Source organism: Bidens hawaiensis, unplaced genomic scaffold (genome assembly GCF_021521415.1).
Source record: "Bidens hawaiensis isolate Kalapana, Puna unplaced genomic scaffold, B.hawaiensis_p1.1 tig00021830_1, whole genome shotgun sequence".
Classification (NCBI taxonomy): domain Eukaryota; kingdom Viridiplantae; phylum Streptophyta; class Magnoliopsida; order Asterales; family Asteraceae; genus Bidens; species Bidens hawaiensis.
Genome location: NW_027493386.1, coordinates 168,541 through 194,451, shown reverse-complemented (window position 1 = coordinate 194,451; position 25,911 = coordinate 168,541). Strand labels below are relative to the sequence as shown.

General features: G+C 33.7%; 1 protein-coding gene across 1 annotated transcript; it reads right to left on the bottom strand.

Moving 5' to 3' along the window:
- Positions 1 to 20,015: 20,015 nt before the first annotated feature.
- Positions 20,016 to 25,642, bottom strand: LOC143564172 (protein NARROW LEAF 1-like). The gene is made up of 4 exons (XM_077051532.1): positions 24,997 to 25,642; positions 22,484 to 22,724; positions 21,878 to 22,381; positions 20,016 to 20,408 (listed from the first exon to the last, which is right to left on the bottom strand). The coding sequence occupies exons 1-4, from the start codon at positions 25,621 to 25,623 to the stop codon at positions 20,077 to 20,079; spliced, it is 1,704 nt and encodes a 567-aa protein (XP_076907647.1). The 5' UTR covers positions 25,624 to 25,642; the 3' UTR covers positions 20,016 to 20,076.
- Positions 25,643 to 25,911: the final 269 nt, after the last annotated feature.

Here is a 25,911-nt window from a genome sequence, read left to right as displayed (position 1 = left end):
GAAAATAAATAAAAAAAATATTTATATATATATAGTTATATATTAAGAATATAATTCTAATTAGTGTCGGTTTAAATTTGGATATAACATGTTTGTTTGGACGAGTAATAAATATATTTGAAATTATATATTTATGTCTAGATAATTTTTCCTTAAGTGGCGACAAATATTTTTGTGAATCCTAATATGCTTATATTTTTGTTCAAAAATTTTAAAACTGACTTTATATATAGTTTTGTTCATTTAACTTGTAAAAATATTACTTTTACGTCTAACATATATATTTATCTCCAAAATTTATATTTATGTAAAACTATCGTTTGACACAAAATGTCCTCATAAAAAAATGATATTTGTTATTTTTAAATTTTATAACATAAAACTAGTCAAAACCATAATTAATTTTTATAAACTGAATGAACGTATTCCCGAACATAAAAAATTATAAAAGACCACTTTTGTTTATTTGAAGTTATAAAACACATTTATGGCTTGAATACATATTTTTAATACTTAATTGTTTTAAAGGAAAATATATATGTCTTTCCACCTATAACTCCATAGAAATATATTTTTATACTTAAAAGGTATATAACCTTATGTCCATATTTCACCCAAAACTATAAATCTTTATATGTTTTTCACAAATCAAGCTCATAAACTTTTAAGCTCGTGCTTAGCTCATTTTTTTTTCATACAATCAAAACTAGATAGTTTTATAGGTTTATTTTCCATCTTTCAAATATACTAACTTGCGTGCAAAATTTATACCAAAATCCATCTTTTAACAACATGAATTTAATTTTTAGGACTTTGTAAACACACTATAAAGAATAGCCTATTTTTTTAGCTAATATATAAACAACATTCTTGAATAAATACAATTAGTGGTTTTTAAAAGTATGACAACATGTATTTGATCACTTTAATCAAATCTTAGTAATATGTAAACTACATTTAAGCATGCTTTTAACCCATATCATTTGCCCCTTTCAAGTCCGTTAAGTATTTTTCAAGTATAATGAGTTTATGTTCATGATTATAAGTTTTCTTTAACATGTTATGTTGGTAGATATTTAGTTGGGTGTTGAAACTAACATAAACACAATATATAAAATATAAAGATAGGTTTAGAGGAATTTAACACACTTAGAACTAGAATTAGAGATTTAAAAAAAATAGAAGATCTTGAGCTTGATTTCCCTCCTAAAGCTTATGCATATTCCACTTTTAAATTTTTCTACACCTTCTTAGGAGCTTCTAAACCATCCTTAATCCTTGGAATATAAGTGTTGTGGGTTAAATTAGGTGTGTTTGGTGTTGTATGTGAGCCGAGAGAGAAAGGTGAAGTTTGGAAGGTTTGGTTGGTCACATAAACATGAGGTAGAGAGGAGTGTGTTATTGTTTGCTTTAGTGTGGGTTATATATATATATATATATTATATTTATATTGTTCTTTCAGTAGATAAATCATATATAGTTGGAGTGTAGTATTGGTTTTGAAAAGTGATGCAAAAGAATGGGCTGGGGAATGCCGTAAGATTTTGAGACAACGAGAGTATGGTGATGTTGACTTCCTTTTGATGGTTATGATAAAGTTGGTAATTGTTTGAAAATCTTCTTTGACAAGGAATAAGATATGGTAGAGATATATTTTGACAATTATTGTTAATAATTACTTCTCTTCTTGGATAGATTAGAGATATGATGAATTGTAATGTTTTATGAAGATTATTCACTACTTATAACTTAAACGTTCGTAAGTTTGCGTAGGATTTTAAATATAACAAATGCTCTTAGTTAGATTCGTATTCGTTGTCGGTAATTTATAGAAATAGTTACAAATATAATCGTATAACATAAAACTCAAACTCCTAGTTCGTTTATATATATATTCGAGTCGTTTAAAATTATCACCAACGTCCGTATTCATCGGACAAGTTCCGTAAATTTAAGTAATTTAATTATAAATAAACTACTTATATGCAATGTATCGTGCCTATACTAGATTCGTCGTGATTAAACTTAACAAAGTTTAGTCATGTGGGAATTAACTTTAAGAAATCATATTTAAGTATTGTACGGAGTGTCACGATTGAGGGCCAATATTTTTAAATTTGGAAGCGTTAATGGTCAGAGCCAGTTGTGGCATAAGGCGACGTAGGCGACCGGCCGGGGCAATTAATTTTCTGGGGCACAAGTGTGTGTGTGTGTGTGTGTATATAATGTTTTAATGTTTTACCCTAAAGCTTACCCTAATATATAATAACTAGCTTGGTATAGTGGCAAATGAGTATGACTCCCAACCAAAAGGTTGTAGGTTCTAGTCTCACTTAAGGTATTTTTAAGCTTATTTTTATACAAAAAAAATCTTTACACAACCTAAATTATAACCAAGTAAGCCCGTTTAAAAATTAATTGTTTAAACCAAACAAAAAACCATTCACGTAGGGCCTAATTTTTTTTGCTTATATTATTTCGTTGCTCGTTAAGGTTTATGGGCCTTTTTATTTCGGCTCGACTGAGGTATATTAATTCTCGGAGACGGCCTTGTTAATGATAATAAATTGAAAAGGGATTACTAACGATTATTACCATTCAATAGGGATTATTAAAAGACAAAATTCTAGTATTGTACTTTATGTTTATACCAAATTTCAATCGTTGTTCTTTATTTTTAAAATTGATATGTTTTATCCTTTTCATTTACAAATACAAAGTTTTTCTCGTTATGTACGGTCATGTGCATTGCACATGAGAGCAAACTAGTCCTTTTACCCGTTTATTAGAAAAAAATGTTTTAATAATAAACGAGTTAGTGGTGTTATGCCTAGTGGTTAGCATCGCGATTATGGCCGGAAAAACAAGAGGGTGTGGTTGGTTGAGGTACGATTTTGCAGTAGCCGGATTTTTTTCGGAGACCTACAAAGAAGATTATCCCAGCCTCCTATCACCAACTCCGCTGTCCAAGCATTCAGATCCACAAGAGTACAAAGATTATTGTCACAAATTTTTTTTGTTAATCTCCCAGCAAAATTTATTAAAAAAAAAACTATATCTGGATTTAAATTCCATCACTAAGTCAAATTTTTGGGTCATTTTGCTTCCAATTTTGAGATTTGGGGCTCATGTAGCTTTTAGTGAAAGAGGGGGGGGGGGGGGGGGGAGGATCTGGTGATGGTGGTGTTGTGTTCATGGGGGATTGGTGGTGACTGGTGGGTGGGGGGGGGTATGGGTGTTCAACTAATTGAATTATTTGAATTTTGAAATTTTGAAACTAGATTCGACAAATTCGATTCAATTCGAGAATGAAGTTCGAGAATTCAGTTAAAAAATTTAATTCAGTTTCAAGACCACTACATATGTGAGTTTTTTAACAACAAAAAATACAAGCACATAAAATAAATAAATTACTTAAAGTCATCACATCATAAATATTTAAAATGGTAATTTCTGATTACATTAATTATTGATCAAAGTGATGAATTTCAATTTTTTATCTCTATAACTTAAAAGATTTATGTGGTTTATCTTTTCACAAGTTTTGAATTCGAATTTCAAATAGAATCGAATTTAAAATCATAAATTCGTATTTGATTCAAAATTCGATATCTAAAATCGAATTCAAACCTAGTCGAATTCGAACGGGAGTCGAATCAAATGTCGACTTATTCGAGTTCGATTGGAATACTGAACACCCGTAGTTGAGAGAGAGAGAGGCTTTTAATGCTTCATAATTTTTATTATCAAAATGTTTTTAATAAATGGATAAAATGACTAATTTACTATTTTTCTCACATGTGCAAGACACATGACCTGACTTAACGTGAAAAAGTAACTGGGTTAGGGCTAAAGAACAAACGTTGTTAAATTTGTGTTTGTAAAGAGTTAAATATATCAATGTTAAAAGTACGGACAATGAGTAAATTTTGGTACAAACATATTGAACAATGTATGTAATTCTCTCTTATTAAATCAAATCAACCTTTGGTGGTGTTCGTTATGGAGGTATGAAATGTGGAATGTAATGGATCATTTCAAAGGAATGAATTTGGAATGAAAAAAGGTTTGTTTGGTTACCACACATTAATGGAATGGATCATTACACAAGGAATGAAACTCCTATTTTTAGGACTTTCATTCTTTTGGGTAGAGTTTTTATTATTTTTTTATTTCTTAAAAAAATAAAAAGTCAAAAGAGTCAACAATCATTATTACTATTATCTATATCTATATTATATATAAAGGAAGAGTGATGGGCACAAGCGTCTTTTCATAATTGCATGCGAAGGATAAAACCGACATTTCATAATTGGGCAGAAAAAGTAATTTGCCATTACATCATTTCGTTCTTCAAACGTAACGTACAAGCTCATGAAGCCTCATGTTTTGTGTAATTACTCTTGTATCCTTTATACCATATTATCCTTTATGGTTCACCAATTCATTCAATTAAAAGTTAATAATATATATTTATTATGGTTTACGGAAGGCATTTATGGTCTACCAATTACCAAATAAGACTCTAAACAATGAATTGAACGGTTACGAAATCAATTGAATGGTGGTATTGAATCAATTGATGGTTGAAGAGTAGAGGACCGATTACAATCAATAACCATAAAAGCACACCAAAGTCTGATCGGTTGAACCTCCTATCATTGTTATATATATATATATAAAGGAAGAGTGATGGGCACAAGCGTCTTTTCATAATTGCATGCGAAGGATCCGACATTTCATAATTGGGCAGAAAAAGTAATTTGCCATTACATCATTTCGTTCTTCAAACTTAACATGCAAGCTCATGAAGACTCATGTTTAGTGTAATTACTCTTTAATCCTTTATACCATATTATCCTTTATGGTTCACCAATTCATTCAATTAAAAGTTAATAATATATATTTATTATGGTTTACGGAAGGCATTTATGGTCTACCAGTTACCAAATAAGACTCTAAACAATGAATTGAACGGTTACGAAATAAATTGAATGGTGGTATTGAATCAATTGACGGTTGAAGAGTAGAGGACCGATTACAATCAATAACCATAAAAGCATACCAAAGTCTGATCGGTTGAACCTCCTATCATTGCTATATATATGTAAACAAAATTCATCATTTCACTCTACATTAACTCTTTCGTCTGCTGCTGTCTGAGTTAGAATTAGAAAGGAGGTGATTTTGTTACTTTCATTCTTGCATCTCCATTTCATGTTTTTTTTGACATTAGTTTGCAATTTTGATTGATCAATACATTTCCCTTTTTTTATATTGGGATGATTTACCTACTGGTTGATTGTTGTAGTTAATTAACATCGGCGAAGCCAATTAGGGAATTGAAGATTGAAGTTCTTGTCTCCTTGAAATTTCTACATCAATAGGCAACAAAATCAGATACCATTTTTTCAGTTTGCTGAGTAAATTAATTTAACAATGTTAGCACAAAACCTAATTTACAATTTACTAACCCATTTCTTTTTCTAGGCTATCTTTATTATTTAAAACTTCATTATAATATTTGTCAATATTCTGATGTTTTTTTTTCACTTGACTATTCTTAAAAACGAAACATCTAACATGGTTTTTTTTATTAATTTTATGCCTTTAAACCTTGTTATGCCAACAATAAACACACACAACAATTTGGTTTTTTCTAACATTTACCTTTAAGCTCTTAGAAATCGGCTAAATTGAGAAGTTGGACTAAGAAATAAAACATATTCGTTTGTATCTGTGTTTGAGAAATGTTGGTGGTCTTGAGGCATTAATTATTTAGCCATCTTATTACAAGGATTATATGTGTTTTTCGGGTTTACCATAAACCATTAAATAGTATTAGGTACTTGACTCAGATTAGTATGGGTCGGTTTTCGGGTTTACCTTAAATGGGTTCAAGTTTGTTGGATTTAGATTCAAGATTATACAAGATGGGATCATCAAAAGTTTGGTTAAGAATCGAAACCGCTGATGATGTATTTTTAACTTACATGCAAGATAATAAAATATGATCTTTTTTATAAAAAAATTACTTAATTATTTTCTAATAAATAGTCAACTTAAACTAGCTCCCAAGGGTTAATACCCTGTCTTCTTTGTTTAACTTAAACCAAATAAGCAAACAAACACCAATGTATGCAAAAATATATGTTCATTTTTAAGATTAGGTGTTCCTAATGTGCCAAAAACATAAACATACATAAACTCAATACCAGGTACAACTTTAATTATAGTGACTAACAATAAATAAAAGAGTAGAAGTTAAAACAAATAATAATAAGAAAGACCCATTAGCTTTCTTTCATTCTTAGCCGATAACCTAAGAAAAACCCATTCTATTGACCTCAACTCATTAGGTAGTTTGATTTAACTTTGCGCATAAACAAAGGCATTCATTTAGATGGGCATCATTTTATGATCTTCTACATCCTAGGTCTTCCCGTTCCATCATCTGGCTTATGTTCTTCATGTAGCATTCAGACCGAATGACTCTATGAAATTACGTTGATACTTCCACATATTATGGGTAACGTAGGAAACATCTCTATTTTCCCCCGGGGAATCTTTAGAATTACCACTGCTTAGCTTTCAATTCGCCTCTGACCATCAAATGAAATGTGAATAATCCGTCTTCTTCTCTTTGAAAGAAGGGGTGCTTCCGGTTCTGTCGGTGCTTGAAACAATTTTGTCTTCTCCATATTACTATATCTCTAGAGTCAATAATTTTATATGAGGAACTACTGAACTCAATCACTTGTTGCCGTTACTTTTCAGTCGCATTTGTTAAAAAAATATTTTTAGCTTGGCAGTTATCAGACATTTTGATTCAAAGTTTAGACCTAGACCTACCTAATAAAAGATCTATCATGAAAACTGGGTTGTGCCAAAAAGGAATTTGGTTCAGTGACATTGGTGGATTCTCAACAATCAAGTTATGAGGGTTTAAATCTCATTGTAATTGTCTAGGTGTGAAGGAGTTTAAAAAACCAAAGTAACCTAGAAAACATTGTTTTTACATGTAAAACAGTAATAAAAAATTTTTATGTAGAAGGCATTTAGTAAAAAAGATTTATTTTTGTAAAAACAAATTACTTTTTAACTATTTTGTTATAAAGTATTATCTATTATTAAAAAGGGTTTCAAATGTGTGTATGTAAAAAAAACAAAAAACTGATTATGTAAAAATATTTTTTCTATTCATAAAAGTATTCTATAACTTTTTTTACATATAAAATACTCGTGTTTCTCTAATTTACATCCATTAAAAAAAGTGAAATTGAAATTGGGGTTGCAGGCCAACATATTAGAAGGCTGACATCACCATAACCGACAAGTTTATGGCCGTCTCATATGATGAATTTACTAATGAGATAGACACAACTAAGAATGGCAATCATACTATCCTTTGTTGTACTGTCAAGGAAAACTAACCATTGTTTATGTCGATACTATAGTAACCCTATAAAGATTTTAGTTTCATACAAACTTTTAATTTGTAGTTTTATCATCCCCTTTATTTAGTTTATGAAAACATAAACTTTGTAACTCTATTGTCTTTTTTATGAATTTTATCATACTTATAAACCGGAATGTAGCTTTATCATCCACTTTATTTTAACCATCCGAAATTCGAATTATGACGTTATCATCCAATTTATCAACAGTTTGCATTAAACACCCTGTGAGTAGAGGTGCACAAAAAAACCCGTACCCGAAACCGGACCCAAAAAAATACCCGGAACCGGTTTTTTTATACCCGGGTATTCTATACCCGAAACCGGAACCAACCCTACCCGTAGGGTATGGATAGGGTATGCATTTTGAGGTCAATACCCGTAACCGGAACCATACCCGATTTATACCCATAAATACCCGGACCCGGTCATACCCTATACCCGATACCCGGTTATACCCGTTAACAATTTTCTAATACCCGAAATAATACATAAGTTCTTATAGTATATTTATATGTTTACTTTACAACTTTTATTTTTAAGCTTTTGTAAAATGCATATTACTAAGTAAATAATTTGTAATTAAATGGAATTATGGTTTTTGTAATATCATTTAATTATTTTTATACATTACAAAGCAAATTTAAATTTTAAGCAAATTAAAAAATGAATAAAAAAAATTACAAATTCAAAACCGGGTATTAATACCCGGTCGTACCCGGTTCCAATACCCGAACCTGATTATACCCTACCCGGATACAGAGGGTTGAGTTTTTCTACCCGAACCCTACCCGAACCCTACCCGATTTATCTAAATACCCGATTTTTCAATACCCGATCATACCCTAAACCGGTTCCATACTCGAACCCGGGTATTAGAAAAAACCCGATTTGTGCACCTCTACCTGTGAGTGGTAGCTTTCTCATACCTGTGCCACCCACAAGTAACCCGACGTTCCGCCTCGAAATACATGCACGACCCGACGACAAGTAAACATCGCCTCGATTTGCGTGCCAAGGAAGGTGGATCAAGAACGCCTCGAGAAACGTGCGTATAGAGTAGAAGTGCTACCTGTATAAACTTAGGAATATCTAACTCCGAATACCCGTGCGTGGTAAGGGATTCTGCCTAAGTTATTATTATATTATTATAAATGGCTTAGACCATAGTCGGAGGTATAGCCGAACCTTGATTACATTTAAGTAGTATATAACTTTTCTTAAGCAAAAGTTATAGTCAAAAATAGTATTTCTTTATGACTAAGAAATATAATACAAGAGGTTATAATTATGAAATCAATGTTTCTTCTTGAAGAAGAAACTCAGTATAGACGTTTTTTCCTGAAGAAGAAACGTAGCATATAAATGGTAAATAAAGAAAGGGACTAAAGGTCCAAATGTTTTTATATAAACAAATGATTTTATCAGGGTTAAAGCTACACGAAATAGACTAAAGGTCTAAAGCTAGATCGTTGATCTAGTTATTTATACAATAAGTTATTCTCGTACTATAGGTCTGAGGTAACAAAACAAGAAGCAGAAATAAGAAAACAGGAATCAGTATCAGAAACTGAATATAAACAGACAAGGTGAATACGCCCCAAACCTTTTATAATGAGTCAGAATGTTTGCATAGGATTTACGAATCCTTAAAACTTTGTGTACAATAATAAGAAACGGACACTCTGATTAAGAGTATACATGTTTCTGGATCCAAATATACATGGTGACTCGGCATTTCCCCGAGGCCATGCATATCATCAACATGCCTCTGAAGGTCTACGGGACTGTTTAGAGAAATGATTATTGTGTATATAATTAATTGTACATGGTACTTAGGGTAATTTGATCCCAATGTAGTTGGGTGCCTAATGAGTAGTCAAAAAGGTATTATTGTTGATTTCACAAAGGTATTGAAAAGATATTTTTAGAGTCAGCGTTATTCACCAGCTTTGTGCTGACGTATTTTCCCACCCATGTTACAGGGAAACAAGAAAGGTTAGAATAGACAAGCAAGAAGGAATAGAAGATTGGAGTTATAGTCATTAGATGCTATCTGATGGCTCAGATATTTTATTTGAAAATATTATAAAGAGTTATGTTTATAAAGAAATGTATTTGAAATATCAAGCGGGTATTTAAACCCGAGATTTTAATAAGTTTTCAATATAAATATCTTAAAGACTTCCGCTATAAACCGCAAATCTGATGTATTTACAAAACAGGTACCAACTTGTGGTCACACGCCTAGGCCCTGAGCCGGGGTGTGACAGGTTGGTATCAGAGCCATTAATCTTAGCGAATTAGGTCTTTAATTATACATAGGCTTCGATTAAGGATAAGTTATGGAAACTCATTATACGAATATTGATTCAAGCAAACAAGATACTTAGTTGAAAAGTATCAAGAAATCATTCATAACTCATACGGATAAGATATAACAAATAAGATAGGAGCGTCTACCTATCCCAAAAATTAAACCTCGCACAGATGTCCGATTGTCAATCTAGCGAAGAATCCGTTACGCTTCGATCTGGTAAAGGAAAAGGATTTATGGGAACGTCTTTTCTCCCAATTCCGATATCTAGCGATGAAAGTACATGTCAAACAAAAATGGAGGAAGATTAAGATTCCTATGATTCTGACATTCCGCTAGCTCAAACATTCCTAATCATGTGTTATGGAGCAGGATCAAGTAGATCCAAGAAACCAATAACGCCAAAGGAAAAAGTAATAACTTATCCGGAAGAATATCCTCGGGAATATTTTAATATCCGGCAACTCAAGATTCTTACGTTGTTCGCACTCAAAAGGAAGAAACAATGGAAGAGATGGAGGTGGAAGAAAAAGAAAAGGAGGATATCAAGAAAGCTAGCAAGATCAAGAAATTAGCCATTCGATGGAAGAAATAAGAACCTTAGTAGAGAGTATAATTGTAACAAAAATAATATGCACTCTTGTAACTATAGTAAGATAAATAAAAGATATGTTTTGAATTCTTCGAAGATTGGACTTATCTTTTAAAAATTTTATTGTAGTATGTCAAGAGAAGAAAGTGCAAACTCTCACAACAGTCCTCCCAAGAAAACTGTGAATGAAGAAAACGTTAAGAATAAAGATAGGGATAATGAAATTCCCGCCCAATATAAAGAAGAAATTCAAAAGATGATTAAGGAAGCTATGAAAGAATTTTCCACGAATCAAAGTCAACCAAAATCTAACAAGAAGAGTCGAAGTAAATCTGTTCCTTAAAGAAAGGAGGAAGCTTATGATAGCTCTACGTCTGATAATCAAAATCGGTGGATGTTCGTTCAAAGACTTCAAGTATTATGGACCAAAGGAGTTTCACGGAGATAAAGGAGCCATCACAACCGTGAGGTGGCTTGAGGAGATGTAAACAATAGTGATAACAAGTAAGTGTACTGATGAAGAGAAGATTCAGTATTCCGCCTTAATGTTTAAAGGAGAGGCGCATGAGTGGTGGAATGCTCTGTTGATGAGCAAAGGGAGAGAAGTGATGTATAACTTAAGTTGGCAAACATTCAAAGGTCTTATATTAAAGAAATTTTGCCCAACTCATGAAATGGATCGAATTCAAACTGAGTTATGGAATCACAAGGTTGTTGGCACAAATCTTAGGGAATATAATACTAAATTCCTAGAATACTGCCGACTGGTTCCACATCTAGTAACTCCAGAATATAATAAAGTAACTCGTTACATATATGGACTACCAATAGAAATAAGAGACATGGTACGATCCCATATGCCAGAAACAGTTGATTCGGCTATGGAATTAGCCGGATACTTAATCAACAGTGTGATAAGGAATCAAGAAGAAGAAAAGATAAAAGATAAAGAAACTAAGAAACCAAAAGATTCCGAGAAGATAGAAAAAGAAGAAAGTACTCCCAAGTCAGCCTGTAAGACTTGTGGAAAGAAACATACTGGAAAGTGTCGACTAGAAAATATGAATAATTGTGCATACTGCAAGAGAGCAGGACACACAATAGAAGAATGTCGTAAGAAGCTAGGAGTATGTTTTACATGTGGAGAAACTGGTTACTTTAAGACTGAATGCCCGAAAAGAAAAGCTAATCAAGATTAATGAATGACAAGATCATATCAAAGAAATGTCAAGATAGACTAGCTAACTTTTGTATATTAATTGTAACTCGTCTCCAAACGAGAAGTTTTGTAATCAAAGAAAGGTATTTAAATCCTTAAGTTATAAATAAAGTATTAGCATATAGATCGTGTTAATGCACAAGAATGCTTATATTCATTACCTCTAAAAAGATAGTCAGAGGTTTAACCATTGAGATAATGTAACATCTAGGAAGATGATATTAATAGAAAGAAAGGATACATCAAACATTAAAAAAATTTTAAATATACGAGGACAAGTATATTTAGGAATTTCCGATCAAAGAATCCAACTGATAGAATTATCTACCAACTATGGTTGATCAAATAGTCAAAGGAAAAGAGCTCGAAAATAATCAAAAAATACAATTGCTAAGTATAGCAAATGTGATTAAGACAAAGTACAAGGGTACTGTTAGAATATAGAGAATGTCATTGATCAAGATCAAGGATAGAATAGATTCGATAGACTGAATCTAAACAAACAACTTAGTGGAATAGATTCAATAGACTGAATCAAAACAACAATGTAGTTAACATCAGTAAATGTTTAGAATACAAAAACGGTAAGGTAAATAGTTAAACACAACTGATCAATGTGTTTATCAATTTATATTTACTAATGATATTCTGAACTATTAACTGGTTACATCATTCAAGGATGTAAGTTAACAACAAAATAAAAACCTTAGTAATTCTCATAAAGATTGTAACAAACAACAACCGGATTAGATAGAATCTAATCAACAACCGAAGGTAAGAGCCATTTACACTTAACACAACGAATCTCGAGGACGAGATTCATTCTAAGGTGGGGAGGATGTTACATCCCCAAAATTTCGATCCAAATTTGACAACTTAGGAAAGTTGAGGGATAAAAAATAATCTCAAGATAAGTAATGAGAAAATATTAAACAAGGAAATATAAGAAAAAATAAGGAAACAAAAATATTTCCTAAGTTAAGTATTCTTATATGAAGGAAAATAATAAAACTCCATCCCACATTGGAAGATGTAAGAAAGTGGAAGTATTCCACCAAGGTATAAATAAGGAAGATGGAATCCATCCCACATGGAAAGTGGTAAAGAAATGGAAGCTCTTTATAAGAGATAGAATTTCCATAGTTATATTCTTTTATGAATATCATGCACCAAGTGGTCCTAGCGGAGGGTCCGTAGCACCCGACGCGCACGCGCACGGGCTCGGGCGAGGACGAGGACGATGGCGACGGCGAAGGGCGTTGGGCGCAATGTGGCGCTTTCTGGTGACACGTGGCAGAATGTGTCAGACCACGTGTCGGTCCCGCTACGCGACGAAGCCAGGAAGAGGACACATCGCGTACCGCGATGAGATCCAAAATCAGCTATAAATAAGAGGGGGTCCGGCTCATTTCATACACACCACATCCACTCTCTCTCTAGATTTTCACTCTCTCTCTACCTTAGGGGTGAGCAATAACCGAATCGTTAACCGAAACCGAATCGAAAACCGAATCGATATAACCGAAAACCAAATTAACCGAAATTAGCCGAACCGAACCGAACTCTTCATTTTTTAATATTTTCAAGCCTTTTGCCTTCTATTTCATGTATTATATGCATTAATAGTTTAATACTATCATTTTTATGTATTTATATCTCAATTTCATGTATTAATATCTCAATTTCATATATTTAAACCTTCATTTCATGTAGTTATGCATTCATTTCAGTATTTAACATTCATTTCATGAATTTTTAAGCAAAATTTTAGCCCGAGTTTTGTATTGGTTATTAACCGAAATTAACCGAACCGAACCGATAACCGATTGGTTAGGTTGGGTTAATGCTAATAACCGAACCGAACCGTGCACACCCCTAACGGTTTGCATGCCGAACATCGTTTTGAGTGCCACCGACCCGACAATCATCACCTCGTAATCCGTGCCAAATACCCGGTGTTTTCCTCAAAGTGTGTGCCACCCAAAAGTAACCCGACGTTCCGCCTCAAAGTACGTGCACGACCCGGAGACAAGTAAACATCGCCTCGATTTGCGTGCCAAGGAAGGTGGATCAAGAACGCCTCGAGAAACGTGCGTATAGAGTTGAAGTGCTGCCTGTATAAACTTAGGAATATCTAACTCCAAATACCCGTGCATGGTAAGGGATTCTGCCTAAGTTATTATTATATTATTATAAATGGCTTAGACCATAGTCGGAGGTATAGCCGAACCATGATTACAATTAAGTAGTATATAACTTTTCTTAAGAAAAAGTCATAGTCAAAAATAGTATTTCTTTATGACTAAGAAATATAATACAAGAGGTTATAATTATGAAATCAATGTTTCTTCTTGAAGAAGAAACTCAGTATAGACGTTTCTTCCTAAAGAAGAAACGTAGCATATAAATGGTAAATAAAGAAATGGACTAAAGGTCCAAATGTTTTTATATAAACAAATGATTTTATCAGAGTTAAATCTATACGAAATAGACTAAAGGTCTAAAGCTAGATCGTTGATTTAGTTATTTATACAATAAGTTATTCTCGTACTATAGGTCCGAGGTAACAAAACAAGAAGCAGAAATCAGAAAACAGGAATCGGTATCAGAAACTGAATATAAACAGACAAGGTGAATACGCCCCAAACCTTTTATACTGAGTCAGAATGTTTGCATAGGATTTACGAATCCTTAAAACTTTGTGTACAATAATAAGAAACGGACACTCTAATTAAGAGTATACATGTGTCTGGATCCAAACATACATGGTGACTCGGCATTTCCCTGAGGCCATGCATATCATCAACATGCCTCTGAAGGTCTACTGGACTGTTCAGAGAAATGATTATTATGTATATAATTAATTATACATGGTACTTAGGGTAATTTGATCCCAATATAGTTGGGTGCCTAATGAGTAGTCACAAAGGTATTATTGTTGATTTCACAAAGGTATTGAAAAGATATTTTTAGAGTCAGCGTTATTCACCAGCTTTGTGCTGACGTATTTTCCCACCCATGTTACAGGGAAACAAGAAAGGTTAGAACAGACAAGCAAGAAGGAATAGAAGATTGGAGTTATAGTCATTAGATGCTATCTGATGGCTCAGATATTTTATTTGAAAATATTATAAAAGAGTTATGTTTTATAAAGAAATGTATTTGAAATATCAAGCGGGTATATAAACCCGAGATTTTAATAAGTTTTCAATATAAATATTTTAAAAGACTTCGCTATAAACCGCAACTCTGATGTATTTACAAAACAGGTACCAACTTGTGGTCACACGCCTAGGCCTTGAGCCGGGGTATGACAAAAAGAGGTAACATCTTATGCAGCTACGTAAACGAACACAAACGGAGCATGTTGTCTTCGCTCATTTAACTTTAATCGAACAAAGGTTGAACACGGACAATAAATTATCTGAGTTTGTTTTTGTTCGTGTTCGTTCAACGAGCGTGAATGAGCTCGTTTATGTTCATTCGTTATAGTATAAAAATTGGAACATGATTGTAAACGAACTAACATTACTAAACAAAGATAAACAAGCATAAGTGAGCTAATACCGATTGAATGTAGTTGTGAACGACAATGTGTTAGACTAATATGTATAAAAAGCTATTAAACTAGATTAAACCGTAATGGGCCTAACGATTTAATTAAATGAATATATTAATGAACTTACACAAATGAGCTTAATCAAAAGTAAAGTAACGGACGTAAACAGATGACTATAGGTGAATGAACATTAATGTTCATGAACATAATGCACGAACAAAATATATTCATGTTCATTCATTCAACTAATATGAACAAATTAAATTAAGCACTACCGCAACAATCATTTGTTAGCTATGAGTCCCCGGCATCTATTGTTTGTCATCGGCTTTGTGTACACAGGTATGGTTTGTGCTTTAAAAATGATAAAAGTTGCTAGACTGTGCGGAATGTTGATTGCTCCTTCTTTAAATTTTGTTTCTTTTTGCCAATTTAAAGTTAGGCTTGTAAACGAACATGAAAGGGACATGTTCGTGTTCGCTCATTTAACTTTAGTAGACAAATGAATGAACAGAAAGATATAAATGAAGATGGTTTTCTTGTTTGTGTCTTTTTGTTAAGAAAATGAGTTTGTTTGTGTTCGTTTATTTTGTTTGTTAACACTATAATTGAACGGGCCTAAAATTTTGATAAAACAAGACCTATTGTAGTTGGTCTAAAAATTTTACGGAATCTATAAATGGATGAACATAAATGAAGACCAGATCGAGCTGGAGTTTAAACGAGCTCAAGGCAGAGCTATGCAGCTTGATATTTTTATTATGAAATATGTGTTTTTTGGTTATTTTAAGTGTATTTTTCAGAATTTTCAAATTTTAATTCCGAAGTTCATATGCGCTGGTTCAATAGGTCAAAAGCGATAGCTGATGTGAAAATGTTTGGAAACAAGTCAATTTAGTCATTCAAATGGGGTCAAGCCGTGTTCAAGAAACCGCCTTATCTCCTATTTACGTACAAATCACATAATAACTTTTGGCGAGAACGTGGTTCAGTTGCATATAATAAGGATTACTGTCTACTGTATTAAGTATGCATCGATTCAATTATTGATCTATATGTATGTGTATATGTGTAATTGTGTACACATGAGATACATAGAATATGTCTATAAGAGGAATTTTGCTATTATTATGATTTATGAAGCATGAACATGATTCTATGTGCATGTTCATCCTATTACTTTTCCTTTATTAGGCATTAGTTTTATAAAAAATCCTGGTGATTTAGTGATTATGTAGTGTTGCCTTTTAAACTCATGTTCTCTGAATCTTTCATTTTTTTTAATTAGACTACTAAGAAACATTTGACACAAAGGATTGAGAATATGGATGAAAAAATATGTGGGGATATTCAAGTTGATTTAGGGTGAGCTATGTTTGTGAGGTCTAATCATCAAACCATTATATATGACTAAATAATTTGAATGAGAAAAATAGTTTGACTGATCTTTATCAGAAGTACAAAGTACAAAGGTCATATGGACGGACAGGTACATTTATATAGTCATTTTAACTTATGATGCATTTCATTTTGAGATTCGTTTTCTTACATCTATAATGTTCAATAGTGTCTTCTACTCCATGATATGCTTAGATCCTAAGCTTTATTCACATCGATCTAAAGATACACTTATGGGGCAATTTCTACCGGTAAGTGTAAGGACCTATTTGTTACTTATGATTACAAATGAAAAGTAATCACTCGTTTGGGGTGAAGTGATTACTAATTTAAGAAGTGATTAATTTAGTGGTGATAAACTTAGGAAATTATGATGAATTGAACTGATGTATACCGGTATTTATAGTTATCTTAATTTTATAAACAGGTTCGAAAGATCTGAATTTGATTCCAGACCAGCTAAGGGCTGGTGGTCCGGAAGGCTCGTTAAATGGTGGTGCACCACTTACCGCAGCAGCCTGCGTGCCATTGTGGAATAAAACGAAGGTCAACCCCGGATGACCCTGTCATATAGCCTATAGGCTGTCTTATTTGTATGTTCATTTATTGGTGTGGTAGATTATCGTCGCCGCCCGCGTCGCGCGGGTACCTACTAGTATATATATATATATATATATATATATATATATATATGCAAAGTTAAAATAAAAATAAACTTTATCCTAAAAAGTGTAGGAAGCCATCTTATAGTGACATGTGGCAATTAAATAAATAACACAATAAGAGTATAATTGTCCAACGTTTTTAGTTTAATTTAGGAAATATGTAACCAATTTTGTTATTTGTGTGGATCTGATTTTGAAACATATTTTTGTGGATTTGATTATAAAAAGCCATAACATATCAAGATTATTAAATTTATAACACACTAAGAATGACTGAAGTATAAAACAATGACTCATCATCATCGTACTCAGTATATCCCACCAATAGCAAAGCTATGGTAGGGTCTGAGGAGGGTAAGATGTAGACAGCCTTACCTGTACCCCATGGGGATAGAGAGGTTGCTTCCGGTGAGACCCCCGGCTCGATAGTAGTTTTGCATCAAGCCTTGGACATATTACATAAGGCACATAGCACTCAATCATCGGGACGCCGGCTGATTGGTGCATGTACCCTTGTCTTTCGGCTATCAACGCCACCACATGATGCCTGATTAACCTTCCATCACTTTTAACGTTATTTTCACAAAATTAGTAAAATAACGTCAAAATTAGTGCAATTTTACTTTTGCCCACCTGAGGGTTCACACATATATACATTATATGCGCGCACCGCAATCAGGGCACAAAACAATGACTCACCCATCACATAATAGATTTGAGCTTTCTATCTTGAAATTTATAACACACTACCAAAACATGAACTATAACACCCATAGCATAACAAGTTCAAGTTATGAAAATGTATAACACAGTACAAACATATGGAATATAGCATAACACTCTTGTCATGTCATACACTACAAATTCAATATGACAAATGCAATATAACACGTTGATCTTAATCGAATCTGAAAAAAAAAAATTGTGTTAATCTTACACTTGTAGTCCACCATCAATCTCTCACCCTCCTTTCCCACTTCTTTTTTTTCCGGTGAACACCACCAAACTCGTCGCCACAGTTGCCGGAAAAAACCACCACCCGTTCGATTTTCTTGAAAACGGGCCTATCGATTTTAGGATTATCAATTTACAGGCTATTTGTTCATCAATCGGGGCCTATTACTCACCCTGTGGCGGCGGCAAGGGTTGAACATTTTTTTTAGATATGCTGGTTTAGGTGGGTTTTGGAGAGGAACACTTTTTTCCTCAACCAATAAGGCCTAGAAGTCGGTAAATATGACCGGAGAACGTGACGATGACCGGAGAAGGAAGAATGGTGGTGGTTGATTTGTGGTTCACGGTGGGTGGTGGTTGATTTGTGATTCACGATGGGTGGTTGATTTGTTTTTCTCTTTGATGTGTGTTTAAAGAATTTGATGGAAATATTGTGTATGGGAGTTTTAATTTGATTGTCTATTTTGAAAGAGATCATAATGCCCTTTAGAAGAAATAAATTCTAACTAAAGAATAAAACACAACACAAATATAACTCATAATTAATCTTGGTCATTAAAAGGCTTGATTCAATGAACATTATCTTTTTCTACACTTTTTAGACAAATTTCATTTTTTTGAATAACCCCATCCTATATAAGAGTTCAAATAAAACAATTGTTTTGTGAGAAGTGTGAGAACACTTGGAAATAAAGTACATAAGCTAAATAAGACACTATATCATATAAATAGGAAACTATACAACTTTTAGAAACTATCAATCTCAACCACTATATCCTAGATTGAAGGTCTACATCTATTCTTATACTTTTCATAAAACTATTGTTTTTTACGTTAACCCTACTATATATATATATATAGATCATGTATACGTCACTAATGTATATCAAATAAAAAATATATATTCCATATATAAAAAACAAACTTAAAAAAACCCTCTAGCACTACCGGAATGCGCCCAACATAGCAATCGTGCATAGAGGTGTACAAGTCGGGTTTTTCACACTTGGTTTCGGGTATGGAATCAGGTTCGGGTATGACCGGGTACTGGAAAATCGAGTATTGGTAATACCCGGGTCGGGTTCGAGTATTGTCTCTAAAAAGCATACCATATGCATCGTGTTCGATTCGAATATTCTAAAATCGGGTATTTGAATACCCTATTCTCGGGTATTGAAAAACCTTATATCCGGGCTTTTTCCGGTTAATTTTCATGTACATATTGAATTTTTCAAGAGATTGCACTTTTTAGGGGTATTTTTAAGGTATAGATCGGGTATTTGAAATACCCAATTTCAGGTATTGGAAAAACCCGGTTTCGGGTATAGAACCGGTTCGGTTTTTCAGGCATTACGGGGTACAAATCGGGTCCTGTTCGGGTTCGAGTTTTAGTACTAAAACGCATACCTTATCCGTACCCTACGGGTAGGGTCGGGTCAGGTACGGGTTAGGTATTAAAAACCCGGGTATAAGAAAACCGATTCCTGTTCCGGGTATTTTGTGCACCTCTAATCGTGCACCCGTCTTCTCCTCAAGGGCGTTGATATCCAACTATCCAATCCAGCCCTTGCCCTCCCACAAACATGCCACCTCACTCATAGATGCCGTAAAAGAAGGCGAATTTGGTCTTTTGTTTCTTTTTGGTAATAAAAATTCAAGCTAATTATCAAACATCAATCAGTGTGTATATACATACAATAACTTGCATTGAACTTCCAAAATCATCAATATAAATTACCAATAATATTTGGTACACTTTCAGTAGAGCAATATCAGTAGCAGTGGCGGAAGCAAACATCAAAAAACAGTCATACCATACTGCACATACTTTTAAGACGTTACCTCTCACATACAACACCCGGAAATAAAAACAAATAATCAAGTAGAAACATTTCGAATATCGTACAAAAGTTGTTCAACCAAGGTTTTCACGAGATGAAGAACCCGATAGTTTTGGTCTCTTGTGGTGTGGTTCACCCAATTGCAGACCGAAAGAAATATCCTGGTCCTCGAATTTTAATGGTGAAAGATTGCTTGCATTTGAGGTTTCATTAACAGGAGATCTTGCCAAGAAGTTGTCTATAAACTGACGTTCTTCGTGCACAAACTCTCCTTTTGGGGCTTCGTCAAGATTTATTATTCCAAGTGGCTCGTTATATTCTTTGGCATTTTGCTTTGGAGGTGATGATTCTTCAACAGTAGAATCAATAAAAGCTGCAGATGGATGTCTTTGCTCTTGTAGTGCAGCTATTTTTTGAGTAAATAAAGATAAACATGTCACTATCAAGTTATGAATGTTGATGTGCGGTTTAAAAGTAATTAGGTGAGTTTAAATGATAATAATAGTTTGATAGTCGGCTGTAATAAATATGATATTTAGTAGTTCGGGTTTCTAGAAGGGTCGTCTTCGTGGGTTGACAGGTCGACACGACACGAACCTGAACACAGCATGAACCCGAATATCATGTCGGACACATGAACCTGAACATGACACAAATACTTGCGGGTTGACATGAACACAAAGCGTTTAGTGTGAAATTTTTTTATGCTTTTCTTTTCAGTTTTTGCATATTAATGCTCTAAAGTTATAGTTTGCAACAGAATATAAAAATGTACATATAAAACAATTACGTTTAAACTATACAAGCGGATGTCAATTTCTCTTTTAATCTTCAACTTTTGCCATAAATACCCAACAAAGCATTTTTCATTGCCAAAAAAAAATACATATCTTACAAGAAAATAAATGGGTCAACCTGTGAAACCTCTAGGCCAACCTGACCCGTTTAGCTAAACGTGTTTGCAGGTTCCACCCAAAACTAACCGAACCCGGTTAGTCTAAACCCAAACCCTCGTATTTCATGTTAGATTAATGCCGTGTCAAAAATCCACACCCATAAACAAAAGCCTCTTAGATTGGTTTGAACTCTGTATTTAGGTAATTTTATTTTGCTCTTTGATAATCAGGTATGTTGAAACCCTATAACTAATTATCAAAAAATAATTATTCCAAAATAAATAAATAACTAAAGATAAATATACTACTAATCCCCTCACTGAATAACACAATAAATCCCAAAAACAAACCCACACGCCCCTAAGTCCAAAACCATCAATCCACGAAATTAAACGGTACCAAACCCGTATGAGTGTCAGTTTTTAGAGTAGTTCAGTTCAGTTTATCTTGTATTATCAGTCCTGTAAACGAACCAAAAATTCAGTGTACCATTCGTCAGAAAGTTCTTTAATGTTCGTTTATTTATTAAATGAACGAACAACAACACATGTGTCGCTTGTTCAATTATGTCCGTGAATGGTTACGTTAATTCATTTAAATTCATTTAGGTCCGTTCATTTATGTTTGTTATTGAAGTTTGTTTAAGTTCGTCCATTTAAATATTCATATAACTTTTAGATCCATTACAACTTAGTCCAGTTTTATAAACTTAAAACAGCACCCTTTAACATTAATCTAGCTTCATGATTTTTTAGATCCAGCAAATTGATGCTCACGTTTACTATTAACTGGTGTTCAGTCAGTTTTGTTTGTTTATGTTCTCATCTACGTTCAGTTACGTTTGTTCGTGCTTCGTTTATACAATTAACGAACAAATACGGGCAAGAACACCCTGTTCGTTTGATTGTGCATGTTCAATCGTTTGTTTGGTTACAAGCTTATGTATTATAGTCATTTAAGAATAAACACGGGTACGTACCTTGTAAACTTCCGTTAGTTGTAATAATATCAAGTTCCAAATGATCAAGAAGCCGTCCAAGATCAACTCCACTGGTCCAATTCTCGGGAGGCTGGCCCACTTTGAGCTTTAACCGCCCACGATTGGCGGTCCCACCCCAAATGATCCCAATGGGACGTGGCTTTTCATCCTTGTTTTGCCCTGTTAAAAGGATTAGACTTCCACTATCACCTTCAAGGTCAAATGTTTCTTGGTTTTCACCAACAACCAAGAAATCAGTGAAAAAACATATCCCTTTTTCATCATTGTATTCTAATGCGTACGCCATTATCTTCCCGGTAGTTAAACCAGAACTTCTACCAACTTTAGCCACTTGTTTCCCAATTATACTGTTGACTGGTGACTGCAAATCTATAACTTTAACATCACCAATTTCCCCGATGCCTTTTACAGATGTTGTCACGTTTGATACGTCAAAGTCATCATCAAATGCAATGAACGCCCCATCGGCTCTAACAAAGGTTTCTAAAAAATAAAAATGTTATATTATGCACTTTGAAGAAAAGATAATAACATTGATTTTTTAATATTATTATTATTATTATTGTTGTTTTTTATTGTTATTACCTGGGTTTGTCCCGGCAAATATCCCATACCAGTGATCATCTGAGATGAATGATGTGGCCCTCTCAACAGCCCCTAGATACACCCCGGGTCCGAGGCTAGGTGGCAAAGGATGGAACATTTTTTGACTCGGGTAATCCAAGTTGACTGCCACGTGTCTGTTTGTGAGGAAACCCACCTGGTGGTTTCCTGTTCGGCTCCTTACAATGGCACCCAAGGTTCCATATGTTTCCTGGTTTGCAACCTAAAAAAGCAACAAGTTACTTAATGGTGTATCAATAATATGATAATGCAGTCTAGAATGGGTCAAACTATGACTTAGGACCCCACACTCCGCAAGGGGACCATTAAACCGATAAAAAAAACATACATAAAAACGTTAAATTATCAACGCGTTGCGAGTCCACGCGAAATAAGCCTATATCGGGTTACGACATCGAAACTAAACAAAAGAAATAAACTTGTCAATACCAAAATACAACAGAAATATCATATGTGGAACCAAAAAACCCGGCACGTTACAGCAGTGAACCGACACAGTTAGTATCGGCGGTACCAGCACAAATTTGTAAACATGAATTAGTAAGCCAAAAAAATAATTTAAAGGCGCGGTATCAAACGTTAACAGGCGGATATAAAAACATGTTATGATAGATAATTTTAAATCATAAAAAATATTCCGGTCATTGTAAAGAAATTTCACAAGTGCTACAATGCACCCACACACACATAAAACATGTAAAGCTTGAGAAAATCAAAAGCAAAGCTTGAGAAAATCATTTAACCAACAAATAAAACATGTTAAGCCGAGACTTTCCCAAGTTTAAGGTTTAAAATATAGCATGATAAGTAAAGGGAATAAAAACCATCTGATAGTGTATCGATCGTGTTTTTAAAACATATATATATATATATATATATATATATATATATATATATATATATATATATATATATATATATAAAGTAAAAGGTTAATGCGAGCAGTTCGAGTTGATGTCATTCTTTGAGTGAGAGAGAGAGAGAGAGAGAAGGAGTCAAGAGAGAGAAAGTGTTTTATACTTTTATTTGTAGTCTACTGCTTTGGTCAATAAAATATTAAAAAATAAACAGTAAAGTAATTACAGTAAATGATGTGTCAAAAGGGTTGAGAGCCACCTACACTATACGTTTAATACATACAACCTCTTTTTATTGAAAGAGTGTGGATAATATAACTTGTAGTGATATTTCACATTTGACTAACTTATAAAAGAAATTTCACAAGTGCTACAATGCACCACACACACACACACACAGAAAAAAAAGAAAAAAAAACCAATATTGTGACCCATTACCCAATTCGTCTAGCATGCCCATTTCTCCTCCTCTGAATGTAGACTTTGTGCCTTTAGATAAAATCATTGAAAAACAGTATGGGACTAACAGTTAATGAGCAAATGACAAATAAATATATAACATTTTCTAAAAATTTTTGATCCACATGCTAACAATTCATCAACACAAGTCATAGATAGAGAAAAGGCAATAAACAAAATAGCTTGAAACACACACACAAATAAATATGGTAAAGCAATAAACAAAATACCTTGAAACACACAAAAATAAATATGGTAACTTCAATTAAAAACACTTAGGGGGCGCTCACGGAATACTTTTTGGGGAATTTGAATTGGATTTTGAATTGGAATGGATTCTTTGCAAATCCCATCATGTGTTTGGTTAGTAAAGCTTATTGATAGAATTTGAATTCTCTACTCTCCCCTCAATCTACAAATATTCAAATAACAAAATATAAAAAAAATCTAAAAAATTAATAAAATAAAAGAAAACATAAAAAATCAAAAAAATAATTAAATATATCGGATGCAAGAAATCAAAAGAAAACTCAACAATGATGGAAATACCACTAATAATAACCAAAATTAGCTGTAAATCGTATACCTGATGCAAGAAATCCAACCAGAAGCATAAATAAAACAAGTATTAAACCCAATCGAACATGAAATTCAAACAAAAAAACAAACCTTGAGAACGGCGGTAGAAGATCACGACGGCGGATGAGCACAGCGGTGGTGGAGGAAGGCGGTAGAGAAGAAGTGAAGAACGACGAAAGCGTGGTTAGGGTTTAAGAGAATCCTGACTTTTTTATGACTTTCCTTTGAAAAGAGGTGGGATTCTTGAATTCCAGCAATGGTGGGATTTTACTGGAATTGGATTCAATCCCAATTCCATGCTTTATTCAAACGAACAACCAACTCATGGGATTTAAAATTCCATTCCTTAGGATTCCTTCCAATTCAGTGAAATGAACAGGACCTTAATAATTTAGTAAGGATTACAGGGAACCACTTTTTAGCCTTTGATTATGAGACATAAGAGAGATCTCAACCATCCACTAAAACATGATCCAAGGGCTAAACATGGTTCCTTTGATTCCTAATTATTTAACAATTTTAATTTAAACCTCAATATGTAACAAACTGATGGTGTTATGGGTCAGTCAGAAAGATTACCTGGGAACCTGAACCGATGCACAAACCACCACCACGCAAGTCATCAACAAGCTCAGTATACAACTGTTCTTTTGGAGTTGCTGCAGGTGCACCATAATATGAAAACTCCACAACATCCACATCACACCACACGCCTCCCGGTCCCTCAAGAGCAGACGGAAAACACTGAACATGAGTCAGCCACTGCCTATTAACCTTTCGAGCCACAAACACAAGAATAGCAGGTATATCTGTTAACACCCCGCGTCTAATTCTGAACCCGATTGCAGTCCCAAGACTCCACCTGTGCAAGATTTTGCTATGAAAAGCCCTGATTGTCATGAGTTCAAACAATGTGGTGGCTTGTTGTCCGGTTGGAAGTCGGTTAAGAGTTTCAGGTAAAACTCCTTTTTGAAGGTTTCCAAAATAGTTAGCTCGGTCTTCAGCATCATCAATCAACCGGCTTGAAGTAGGCCATGAGAAATATGCAGCATTGCTCTCTGATAGTTGACCTGCAGAGGTTGTGATAAACGATTGCACAGGTGGACTTTGCGATGTTAGGTTATGGTGATTACAACAAATTCTTTCCAAATCCATTACTGATTCTTCTGATGGTGTCGAGCCCGAATGATGACACTTCGAATCCATAATAATGATAATAATAATAATAATAATAACAATAATAATAATAATAATAATCCACCTGACAAAAAAACACACAATTCAAATCAACTTGCAATTTCATCACCATTAATACCCAATGAATCAATTTATGTAGACACCAGGGTGAGCAATAACCGAACCGATAACCGAAACTAACTAAAAAGCAGTTATGGGTTAATTTTTGTACCCTCGGTTAACCGAACCGAACCAAACCAAACCAAACCAAACCATTCATATTTTCATATATTTCTAGCTTTAATACACCCATTTCAT